This window comes from Babylonia areolata, chromosome 22, assembly GCF_041734735.1.
Source record: "Babylonia areolata isolate BAREFJ2019XMU chromosome 22, ASM4173473v1, whole genome shotgun sequence".
NCBI classification, from domain to species: domain Eukaryota; kingdom Metazoa; phylum Mollusca; class Gastropoda; order Neogastropoda; family Buccinidae; genus Babylonia; species Babylonia areolata.
This window is the reverse complement of record NC_134897.1, coordinates 18,630,193-18,643,619: the sequence shown is the minus strand read 5'-3', so window position 1 is coordinate 18,643,619 and position 13,427 is coordinate 18,630,193. Positions and strand designations below refer to the sequence as shown.

Here is a 13,427-nt window from a genome sequence, read left to right as displayed (position 1 = left end):
GTATGATAAATTCTTTCTTTGGTAATCCGAATCACAATCATGTTGTAAATATTCTTTCGAATGATAATGAAAACTCTTTGAAAGCTCTAGCTGGATTCATAGCAGAAGCAATGGATGTGAGAAGAAAAAAAAAGATAATTGAACAAAATGACAACTAATCTAAAGATGACCCACATTTAACTGTTGGGTGCGAGCACATGTTTCATGTACGTATCTGTACGCATTATTAAGTATGTATTTGTGTGTGTGTGTGTGTGTGTGTGTGTGTGTGTGTGTGTGTGTGTGTGTGTGTGTGTGTGTGTGTGTTAGAATTATTCAAGAGGTGCAACAATATGCTTAAAATGATATCCCCCTTGTCCTGAGGGCTGTATTGCTATGTGGTCAATAAAAAGACTTTTCGCGTTTCACGTCTCTCTCTCTCTGTTTTTCTTCTTCTTTCTTTCCGATTATCTAATGCATCTGCTTTCAGACCAGCTGTCTGTCTCTCTGTCAGTCTGTTTGACACACCCACGATTCTTTCCAGATAGGGTTCAAATCTGGCACGTTAGCAGCTCGTGGCATTTGTATACGTGCCACATTTCAGACGCATCTATAATGGAACCTATGTATTTATCAAGGTTTGCAAAAGAAAACAGGCATTGATTTCTGGGAACGTGATGTGTGTGTGTGTGTGTGTGTGTGTGTGTGTGTGTGTGTGTGTGTGTGTGTGCTAGGATGAATAATGTGAGTTAAGTTATTCACACACACACACACACACACACACACACACACACACACACACACACAAACACACACACTCAATACACACCACAACCTCTTTAGACTTTTTCTTATAATATACTTTTCCTCTGATGCATAGCATGAACTTTTTTTTTACACTAATATTCACATGCATTCCCTTTCCTTTATACACTACTTTACTCCTTTCCGTCTAAAAACACTTATAGTCAACAGACGTTAAACTGAAGAAAACACACACACACACACACACACACACACACACACACACACACACACACACACATATATATATATATATATATAGTTTATATTTTGTTTTTACCTTATTTCGTCCTTTGATTTATTTCATTTATTTGATATGTACACTTGGAATATATTTAATCTTTAAAAGAGAACAAAAAACGATGAATTACCAGTTCACAATGTTTTACCTCTGTCTTGGTTTTGTCCTCTCTATTCTTCCCCATTATTTACTTTTCTCCCCCCATGAAGAAGGGCCTAGGGCCCGAAACGTAGGGAAATTCCTTCATCATAGGACCAGTTACCACCTACAGGTCAGTTTGACCCATTTTTTCGCCTGATAAATTACCAGTTACAGTATTATAGTTTATCGATTTATCAACCCACAAAACCCACAGCTGTTTCAAGAACTGAAGAACGAAAGGTAATCTCAGTTTCAAATTGCAAAAGGATGAATGAAAAGTATCCATACAGAGGGAGTGGTGTGAAGCAATGCTATATATAACAGGAAATCCAGAGAACCCCTTTCATTGAAACTGCTGCTAGTTCTGCTGACTAAATAGACAGTATAGCATGAAGACTGGGAGTATTAAACTATTAATTGTCCTGAGTAAATAGACATTGTAGTGTGAAGATTAGATATATTGAATTACTAGTTTACTGAGTAAACAATAACTATACTATTTCAGATTGGATGTATTAACTACTGTTTCACTGAGTATAAATTATTCATCATAGTAGCAAGACTGCACGTATGAAAACCACGTTTTATACTGAGTAAATACTCATTTTTATACTATGAAGGCTGGGTGTATTAAATTTACTGACTGTACTGAGAAAATAATCATTATCGCAATATGACGTGGTGTAATAAAACGACTAGTTGTGCTGAGTAAATGATTATCATAGTATTAAAATTGGATGTATTAAACTCCGGTCTAGTCTAGGCCCCTTCACGTTCTCCACCCCCCCTCCCCCCGTCCCTCCCCCATCCGCCCCCCCACCCCTCACACACACACACACACACACACACACACACACACACCTCCCCACACGGTTAAATCTTCGAATTTACACCAGGACTAGTTCAGTGCTGCTCCCTCTGTTTCCTGCCTCTCTTTATGAAGTCTAATCTGTCCCTCTGTCTCTGTCTCTATCTCTATCTCTGTCTCTGTCAATATCTCACCATCTCTCCCTGTGATTCACTGTCTTTCTCTCTCTCTCTCTCTCTCTCTCTCTGTCTTTCTCTTTCTCATTCTGTCCGTCTGTCTGTCTGCCCCTCTCTCTCTCTCTCTACATTTATCTCTTCATCTCTTCCTCATGCAAGAAGGAATGGACGCAAATACACACACACACATGTGCGCGCATGCTTGCAAGCACACACACAAACACACTTGTGCACATACACACACACGCGCGCGCGCCCGCGCGTGCACACACACACACACACACACACACACACACACACACACACACACACATACACACACACACACGCACACACACACACACAGACAGCGCCTCGCCTGGATCAATAACTTGTGTTGAATTAAAACCAGTCAATTCCAACACTCAACGGGCCGATAAAATGGCTGCATTATCGCCAGCTATATTGCGCTTGTTGACCAAATCCTGCGCAAATAGTACAACATTAATGATGTTTACAAAGTGTCCAAAAACGTAGAGAGAGAGAGGGAGAGAGTTTTATTTTATGTTTCATTTAACTTTCTTAAACTTTATCTTATTCTATTTCTTCTCTCTCTCTCTCTCTCTCTCTCTCTCTCTCATCGTGCGCATGTGCTCGCAAGCTCTCACACACGGGCATATAATCGCGCATGAACATTTCTCGAAACCGCCGATAATTTCTAAGCCATTCGTTATCCTACGTGTGTGTGTGTGTGTGTGTGTGTGTGTGTGTGTGTGTGTGTGTGTGTGTGTGTGTGTGTGTGTGTTGCGCGCGCGCGCACACATGCTTATCTGTAAGCACGCGCGTACGTGCGTGTGTGTGTGTGCGTGCGTGCATTATTCGTTTGTCGTGTCTCTGCTCTTTTATTTGTTGTTTTGTTTATATTCATTCTCTTGGAATACTTCAGTTTGGAACCACTAATGGAGCAAGGAAAAGCAATGGTGATTTATAAAGCCGATAATAATATATGATCAATGTTTCTTGACTTCGCCAAACACAAGTATAAAACCAGAGGATACTTTCCATCTAAATTAAAGGGTAAATAGAAATATACTGTACATTGACATGATTTTTTATGACTCTGCCAAGCAAATAAATAAATAAATAAAGGATCAAATGAATAAACAAAGGAGATACTCTGCCAAGCAAATGAATAAATAAATAAATGATTAAATGAATAAACAAAGGAGATACATTTCCATGCAGTCCGCCCAGGAGTCCTTTCAGCTCCCTTAAGCCAAGGGGCGAAACTCTTGTCACGGAACCGACAGGTGGTAAGAAAACTTCGGTCTGAACTGACTGGGAGGGTGATGGGGGAGGAGGGGTTGCGGGGGGGGGGGGGGGGGCGGGGGGGGCGGGCGGGGGAGGTGAGGGGGGGGCAGGGGCGGCGGAAGTTACTAATGAGGAAAATCCTTAGTCTTGATCTGACCGACTGAAAGCACTGTTGGGGGTTCCAGTCGACGAGAAAAGAATATATTAGTTTAGTACTTATTTATTATAATTATTTCTACCTGTGTTTTGTTTTCGAACTTTCTTTTTTTTCTTCTGAGGGAAACTTTATTTTGATTATATGCGAGTGAGAAAATCCTTTGTCTGAAATGACTGAAAACACTGTGGGGTGGAGTTTATACTGGGCTGAAGGCGAGGGAAATAGCCTTGAATTCTTCTGATTATTGTTTCTGTTATATATATATATATATATATATATATATATATATATATTCAGTTTAACGTCTTTCCACTTGAAGTGATATTAGAATATATATATATATATATATATATATATATATATATATATATATATATATATATAGTTCACACTCTCTTCGTGTCCTGGGCACCGCTCCTAGCAGAAAGCACTTGTATTCTTAAAAGTTTTAAGACGTGAAGAGTCTACTGTTGTGTGTGTGTCTATATCTATATCTATATATCTATCTATAAGGTGGGTTGGAGGAATGATGAGATGCTAGTGAGAAAATCCTTGGTCTGCACTGACAAGAACATGAAGGAAATAGTTTTGTACTTTTTGTTTTATTTATTTATTCATTTGTTGATTCATCTGTTCATGTATTTATTTATTTATTTATTTATCATGATTTGGGGAGGGTTGCTAAGATTCTACTGAGAAAAATCCTTGGTCTGAACTGGCTTAAAACTCTTTTGGGATTTACAGCTGACGAGAGGATGAAGAAAAAAGTTTGGCATCTTTTGTGTGTGTGTGTGTGTGTGTGTGTGTGTGTGTGTGTGTGTGTGTTCATCATCATCATCATCATCATCATCATCATTATTATGTTGTTGTTCATGATATCATTATTGTTATTGTTATTATTATTATTATTATTATTATTGTTGTTGTTGTTGTCATTGTTATCATCATCATTTCTAACAACATCATCATCATCATATTTGTTATTGTTATTCTGTTATGATCATCGCTAACGGTTTTTGTTTTGATAAGATGCCAAGATATGAAACGTGAGGGGTTAAAGGTCAAATGTGCCCATTATGATGAGAGAACATTGTGTTTGAATTTGGGCCGTAGAATGTTGAAAGACAAACATGTTGACAGTAACATGTGAAAACACGAAGGATACATTTATGCGATGTATATGTGTTGTTGTTGGTGTTTTTTTGTTGTTGTTGTTGTTGTTGTTTTTTGTTTTTGTGTTTTTCTTCTTCTTCTTCTTTTGCTTGTTTTATAATTGTGTGTGTGTGTGTGTGTGTGTGTGTGTGTGTGTGTGTGTGTGTGTGTGTGTGTGTGTGTGTGTGTGTGTGTGTGTGTGTGTGTGTAAGTACGTATGTACATGTAATGTACCAATTGTTCCAGTTTTCATCGCTTTGTTACCTTTAATAGACCATTCAAGTTCCTATTCTTATTCGTTGTTCTTATTATTTTATTTTATTTCAGTTTATTTCTTTATTTTTATGTTTTGTGTCGTTCTTTATTTTTTAATGTTTTGTGTCGTTAAATGGGTAGAATTGTAAAAAGGGCTTTACTGTGCCTAATTCTTTACCCATTAAAGATTCAATCAATCAATCAATCTTCTTCTTCTCATAAAACGCAGACACATGAAGTGTGAACACGAGAGGGAGTTGAAAAATGATTTAGCCAGGAGTTAAATTCCTAGATCCTCAGCTCTTACAAGTCTGGCCTTAAAAAAAAAATCTCTTTCTTCCAACATCGCTCTTCTCTTTTTACGTCCACAGTTTCAACGGCCTTTTTTTCTACATGGTATCTTGTAAATTTTGTCTTCCATCCGTTTGGTTCAGAGTGATGCATGCGTGTGAAAGCTTAGTGTGAACGCGGTTTGGTTTGCCTCCTCACAAGATTCAGCGCGATGTTAATACATTTATTATTACAACATGCTCATACTGTCTTGGGGATCGGGGATCTCCGCTCCTGGTATATAATACACTGAAAAGTAAATGCCACAAAGGTTGAAGACATTTTCCTCCAGCGAAAATCTGCTAAAATTATAACTGAGTATCAAAGACACGAATAGACTGCTGTTGTTTTTATCTTTACATTTATCTTTTACTATATTTTCTATTATAATCATTGTCGTCATGATTGTTATTATTATTATTAGTATTAGTATTATTATTATTGTTGTTGTTGTTGGTGGTGGTGGTGGTGTAACGCCGAGGGAATTTAGCAGTGCATCATGCTGTTAGCAGCATGTTGCTGAGTTTTCCAAACACGTACAATCCTTGGCTGTTTCTGTAGTGCTTGTCAAAATGTCTTCTTCACCATTTCTGATCATTTCTGAAAGAACAAGCACCAACCGCGTGCTCTAGGGTATACAATACATGTAGAGAATATCTCAAAGCTGGATCTTTCTCGTCCATGTGGTAGTGTTCCAGATACCGTCAGTGCATGCATGTATGTATGTATGTACGTGTGTGCGTGCGTGCGTGCGTGCGTGCGCATAATATAACAGACCGCGCAGCTCGTGTGCGCACAATTGGGTGTGAAACCCTACATTTTGACAACGATAATTATCCCAACGATTTCTCTCTCTCTCTCTCTCTCTCTCTCTCTCCTCTCTCTCTCCCCCTGCCCCCCCACGCCCCCCCCCCCCCCCCTCCCCCGCCCCCTTCCTCCGTCCCCTTCCCCAGCAATATGGAAAAGTTCCAGCAGACTTGATTAAAAACTACATTGAAAGAAAAGGAGAGAGAGAGAGAGAAAAAAAAAAAGTTTTTAAAAAAAAAAAAGAAAGAAAAAGAAACCACTGCACCTCCACACACACGAAGAACCCCCCAAATTGGCGCCTAAATTGATCATTGTTCCTGATAGCTCTGCTTCTTTTTTTTTCTTTCTCTTTTTTTTTTAACCGACAACAAACGATTACGAAGATGACGAATGAAGAAAATGAAACTAACCAAGAGAGGGAGAAGGTAATAGGATGTGGTCAGACTATGTCAGGGAGGAACGTGACGGGGGTGGGGGTGGGGGTGGGGGTTGGGGGTGAGTGGGGAAATAGAGGACACGAGAAAGAGGGGGGAGAGGGTGGGGAAGGGGGAAGGGGGGGAAGGAGGACGGGGAGAGAGAGAGAGGGTTCAGTATCTTTAGACAATTGCAAGGAAGCCTGAGTAGGGATGAAGATTAGGGGTGTGTGTGTTGGGTGTGGAGAGTGTGAGGGTTGGGTGGGGGGGGGGGGTAGCCGTGTTCTCCCTGGGATGAGGAGGAGGCAAGGTGGGGGTAGGGGGGGTTGGGTGAGGGGCGGAGAATGAGTAAAGGGGGTATGGGTGAGTACGGGGGGTTGGGGTGGGGGTGGGGGTGCGGGGTAGGGGGCGGGGGTGGGGGTGGGTGGGGGCAGTGATTGGTTTGAGAAGCCTCTGCCTTGCTGGATGTTGCTTGCTCAGGAGACAATGACTTTCTACGGGGCTTCCATCTCTTTACTCCCTATTGAAGAGGCGCAACGCAATTTTCGGGGGCCGCGCCTGGCAGTCGCGCTAGGTGGAGAACAAACAGCAGATTCTGGAGACATCAGTTTAAAACACAAACAGCCGCGGCAACGGGGGCGGAGGCGTGCACACACACACTCGCTGGGAGTAAATCGCCATCGTCCGCTTGAGGTAGTAGTGGGTGGGAGAGAGGAGCATTAGTAAAGAGAAAGAGAGATAGAAGGGGGTCGTGGGTGGGTGGGAGGGGGTGTGGGGGGTGGGGGGGGGAGGGGGAGATGGATGGGATGGTCCGGAATGGTGATAGTCGTGGAGCCCTTCGCCCTCCCCCCAGCCCCCACCCCCTCCCCGCTTTCACTCCATCCCCATCACCCCTCACCCTCCCAAGCAAAGAAGTCCTCGGGTTGGTGACGTGAAGATGGATAAACATCACCACGGATGTAAAGTTAAGACTCTTCCACTGAAGAGCTCCATCAGTTTTCCCCCTCCCTCCCCCCTCCCCTCCCTTCCTCCCCTCCACCATCCCTCCCGCTCTTTTACCAACACCCAGCGGCAGCAGCCTCTTCGGGCCATTACCCGCGAAGCCAATGCAATATCGCTCCGCTTCCACAAAATAGTTCCTGGTTCCCCTTGGCTTTCAGACAGGCTGGCGAGGTCCAATCCAAACATATTTGAGCAGAATTTCAGGCGAAGAGGGGTGTGGGGTGTGTGTGTGTGAGGGGGGGGGGGCGATTGTTTGCTGATGGCTACAGAAATCACCAATGGCAGAGGCCGGTTCGCCATTTCCCCCTCTTATTGGGTGTTTTTTGGACGTGGCGTCCTCCGCCGGGGCTCCTTCAGCCCTCTTCATTTGGGGCCGGGACTGATATTGCTTCTCCCTTCTCCTCTCCTTGTTTCTCTGTCTCTCTCTGTCTCTGTCTCTCTCTTAGTATCTGCCTCCTTCACCCTTTTCTGTCTCCCTTTCCCTTCCAGCCCATCCCCCCCCCCAGCACCCCCTCCCTCTCTCTCTCTCAAGTTATGTTTCTCCCTCCATCTGTGTGTGTGTGTGTGTGTGTGTGTGTGTGTGTGTGTGTGTGTGTGTGTGTGTGTGTCTCCCCCTTTCTCTCAGTCTCTGCCTCCTTCACCCTCTCTGTCTCTCTTTCCCTTCCTGTCCCTTCCCCACCCGCCATCTCTCTCTCTCTCTCTCTCTCCCCCTCTCTCTCTCCCTCGTTGGCTCTTTCTTCCGGCCACCTTAAAGTGTCTTTTTGTTCTTGAATGTCTTTCCTTTCAGGTTCTAAGTCTTCCTCGCTTGTATTAGTCATGCTTTGCTGTTAATGGCCCCTAGACTTTTTTTTCCCTCTCTCCCTCTTCTTTGCTCGCTCCCACCACCCCTTCCTCCACGTCACCCCCTCCTCCCTCCCCACTTTCCTTCTCCTTTCTTCTATTCATCTTCCCTTTTATCTTCGCCATCAGTTCTGGTGAAGAAAATCTCTGTTTCTGTCTCAGTCTGTCTGTCTGTCTGTTTATCTGTCTCTGTCTGTTTGCCTGTCTGTGTCTGTCTGCATCTGTCTATCTATCTATCTATCTATCTGTCTGTTTATCTGTCTCTGTCTGTCTGCATCTGTCTATCTATCTCTTTATCTCTTCCCCATCTTCTTCCTTTTTCAGTCTTTTTTTTTTTTTTTTTGCCGTACATTTTTTGTTGATTTTAACCAAACTGTGTGATTCATTGTTGTTTCTGTGTCTGTGACGAGCGTATGTCGATTTCTTCTTGTCACTGGTTGGTACTTTGCTTTGTCAGTATGAATGCGCTGTGTAACTACTTTTCTGGGTTGTGAATGAATCCATCAGATAAAGTTTTGTATCGTTTGTTCTTTTACTACTGTGTACTGTGTTTGTGTGTTGTTTATAGGCAGGTCAGGCATCTGCGTTTTCATGTGAACCATGTGTGGTTAGGCGTTTATGGATCAGTCCGCACGCTTTAAACACGCGCGCGAGGGCGCGCACGTATGTGTGTGTTTGTGTGTGCGTATGCGTGCGTGTGTTGTGTGTGTATTAAGTTGATAATTTTACAACTAGACAGATTTCAAAGTGAAAACAAAAATATTGTAAACAAAAAAAAAAATAATAATAATAACGCACGCACGCGCACACATGCAGACACACACACACACAGACACACAAACACGCGCACACACACACACGCACGCACACATATACACACATTCAAACACACACACACAAACAGGCACAAACAGGCACACATACAGACACAATCACGCAAATACAAAGACTCACACACGCACAAACGCAGACGCACACGCACGCGCACACACACTCACATATACATGCACACATACACACGTACACGCACACACACACACACAAAATCAACAACACAGACACACACTCACGCACGGACACAAACATACACACAGACAGAGTCATACAGACATGGACAAACACAAACTTCCTACCGAAGTGGATTTTTCTACAGAATTTTGCCAGGAACAACCCTTTTGTTGCTGTGGGTTCTTTTACGTGCGCTAAGTGCATGCTGCACACGAGACCTCGGTTTATCGTCTCATCCGAATGACTAAGGTCCAGACCACCACTCAAGGTCTAGTGGAGGGGTAGAAACTATCGGCAGCTGAGCCGTGGTTCGAACCAACGCGCTCAGATTCTCTCGCTTCCTAGGCGGACGTGTTACCTCTAGGCCATCACTCCACAAATACAATACAATACAATACAATGCAATACAATGCAGTATAATACAATACAATACAAAAATATGGCATATCTCTGGGTCTGAACATCTCATTGATACAGAAGCAAACTTGAAGGCTGGTGCGAGGCACTATAGCTGCATCACCTGTGTGTGTGTGTGTGTGTGTGTGTGTGTGTGTGTGTGTGTGTGTGTGTGTTTGTGTGTGTCCGTGTCTGTATGACTCTGTCTGTGTGTATGTTTGTGTCCGTGCGTGAGTGTGTGTCTGTGTTCGTGTGTGTGTGTTCGTGTGTGTGTGTGTGTGTGTGTGTGTGCGTGTACGCGTACGTGTGTGTGTGTGTCTGAATATGTGTATATGTGTGCGTGCGTGTGTGTGTGCGCGTGTTTGTGTGTGTGTGCATGTGTGTGCGTGCGTGCGTTATTATTATTATTATTATTATTATTATTTTTTTTTTTTACAATTTTTTTGTCTTCACTTTGAAATCTGTCTAGTTGTAAAATTATCAACTTAATACACACACAACACGCACGCATACGCACACACAAACACACACACATACGTGCGCGCCCTCGCGCGCGTGTTTAAAGCGTGCGGACTGATCCATAAACGCCTAACCACACATGGTTGAAGAAAAAGAACGTAAAAGAACCCACAGCAACAAAAGGGTTGTTCCTGGCAAAATTCTGTAGAAAAATCCACTTCGATAGGAAAAACAAATAAAACTGCACGCAGGAAAAAAGGAAAAAAAAGAAAAAAAAAAGGGTGGCGTAGCATAGCGACGCGCTCTCCCTGGGGAGAGCAGCCCGAATTTCACACAGAGAAATCTGTTGTGATAAAAAGAAATACAAATACAAATTGTATTACTCTTTTGTCACAACAGATATCTGTGTGAAATTCGGACTGCTAACCCAGGTAGAGCGTCGCTACAGTGAGAGCGCCACCCTTTTTAGTCTTTAGTTAAAAAAGAATCTGTCTGCAAGTGTATTTGTTTCGCTGGCATTGGTTCTTTTACGTGCATGCTGCACACGGGACCTCGGTGTTATTGTCTCGTCCGAATGACAAACGTCAAGACCACTACTTATGGTCTTGTGGAGGGGGAGAACATTACTGGCGAGTCAGTGTGGGAATAGAACCAGTGCGCTCAGATTCTCTAGCTTCCTATAGGCGGACGCGCTACCTCTTGGCCACGAAGTGCACAAACCCAAGCACTTCACCGTCATTGTGATGACATGGAGATGTACCGTACACACTAAAACTCCACGTTTACACACACACACACACACACACACATATATATATATATATATATATATATAGAATTTCTCTTTTTGTCAACAGATTTCTCTGTGTGAAATTCGGGCTGCTCTCCCCAGGGAGAGCGCGTCGCTACACTACAGCGTATTTTTTTTCCTGCTTGCAGTTTTATTTGTTTTTCCTACCGAATTTTGCCAGGAACAACCCTTTTGTTGCCGTGGGTTCTTTTACGTGCGCTAAGAGCATGCTGCACATCGGACCTCGGTTTATCGTCTCATCCAAATGACTAGCGTCCAGACCACCACACAAGGTTTGTTGGAGGGGGAGAAAATATCTGCGGTTGAGCCGTGATTCGAACCAGCGCGCTCGGATTCTCACGCTTCCTATGCGGACGCGTTACCTCCAGGCCATCACTCCGCACACACACACACACACACACATATATATATATATATATATATATATATATATATATATAGAGAGAGAGAGAGAGAGAGAGAGAGAGAGAGATTCCGGTTCAGATGATTAAAGTTTATTCATTTAAGGCCACAGCCCCATATGAACAAGGGGCGATAACAGATTTTGGAAATGTCTCTCTCTTTTCTGGATATATATATATATTTTTTTTTTTTATTTTTTTTTTCCTTTTTTATTATCAGTAGAAATGTACCCGACTAAGAGACGAGTGTCTACGAATCTAGTGGTGGTCTGGGTGCTAGTCGTGGTCGTGGTCCCGTGTGCAGCGTGCGCTTTTCAAACCTGAAAAAACCCACGACAACAAAATGGGTGCCCGTGATGAAATGTTTACTTTGGGAATAAAAAGAAATGCACTTGCAGACAGAGAAAAGAAAGAAAGAAAAGTTGGTGGCTCTGCACTTTGGCGACGCACTCTCTCCGGGAAGTTTCACACACAAAAATCTAACGCAATAAAAATACAACACAACAAAACGCGACGCAACGCAACACAACGCATGCAATGCAATGCAACGCAATACAACACAATGAAATACAATGCAATGCAACTGAATGTTATACTGGGTCGGGGTTCAACTCCCGGTCTCGCCCTTTCTCCCAGGTTTGACTGGAAAATCAAACTGAGCATCTAGTCATTCGGATGACACAGTTTACCGAGATTCCGTGTGCAGCACGCATTGGGCGCACTGAAAAAAGAACCCATGGCAACGAACGTTTTGTCCCTTGGCAAGAAGAAATCCACTCTGAAAGGTACACACATATATAGGTATGCACTCAAAGCCTGACTATCGCGTTGGCTTATGCCTAGCAGATGTGGTGCAGTGTATAATTATAGATTTGTCCGAGCGTAGGGACGCCTCATTGAGAGACTGAAACTGAAACTAAAATTAATACCATCTCAGATCAGAGCCTTGCTCAGTTCCTGTCTTCACTTAAACTTTTAAGAAATCTATACCAGGCAAGAATCATAAAAGCATGCACAATAAACAAACACATTAACTCTTTCTCCAAAAAAAAGAGGCACACCAAAAAAACAGAGGCACACAACTTGAGTCAAAACTGCAGAAACGTATCCACTGATACACGGCGGCTGACACACAGGTAATGAAATGGTCAGGGTAGGCCAAAATCAACCAAGAAATTTCCTTTAGGAGGCAATCCGTACTTCGTTTATAACCTTTTAGGTGACATTCACACATGTCATCAAAAACAGCAGCATGCTACACAGATAAAAACCGATGTGTTCGGCTGATGGGCAGCGCTGAACAGCATTCGCTCCAAGTCGCGTGTCTGTGTGTGAGCAAACTCACGAGTCAACAGCTGAAAGGTATTAATTTTGTTTGTTTGTTTTTGTGTAATACTCATTCACCAAATGCAACAATCCTGCGTGCATAATTTACTTCAACGCATTATGAGTGATGTTTAATCAGACAAAACGAACTGTGTGCTTTTAGATGGATAATTAACAGCAAAAAATGATGCACTCATTTCACGGCGCACGAATCTGTCTTCTGACACTGACGTCAATGAAAATGTGTGCAGACATTGTGTCACACACGTTGGTGTGCAGACGACTTTTCACAAGCATGAAGAGTCGAGGGATGTGTAAGACTCGAGGACTGTGTCACTGGTGCAGAATACCGGATTATTGCAAGTTTTCAAGCGATGTAATATTGGTGAGGACTCCAAAGTGAAGGGAACAGAGCGAGCAGTGAAGGTGTGACATGAGGTAGGTGTCCTTGATATTGGCCTATGTGTGTGGCCCATTCATGTGTTTGTCAGTGTTTGGACATGGAATCATTGAGTATTGTAACTTTGATTGACGGTGCTAATTAACTTCATTGTAACACGTGAAACTGTTTGATAAAAGTCTTAAATGCTATCCCTTTCCTAAATTATCACAATTGAAAATCATTGTCGTC

General features: G+C 42.9%; 1 protein-coding gene across 1 annotated transcript in view; it reads left to right on the top strand.

Annotated features, from left to right (window-relative positions):
* Positions 1 to 13,114, top strand: part of LOC143297061 (putative ammonium transporter 3) — a 97,093-nt gene extending 83,979 nt beyond the window's left edge. Inside the window, exon 12 of the mRNA XM_076609232.1 lies at positions 13,076 to 13,114. Within this exon, the coding sequence (XP_076465347.1) occupies positions 13,076 to 13,114 (39 nt within the window). The remainder of the gene's footprint in view (positions 1 to 13,075) is intronic.
* The last annotated feature ends 313 nt before the right edge of the window (positions 13,115 to 13,427 follow it).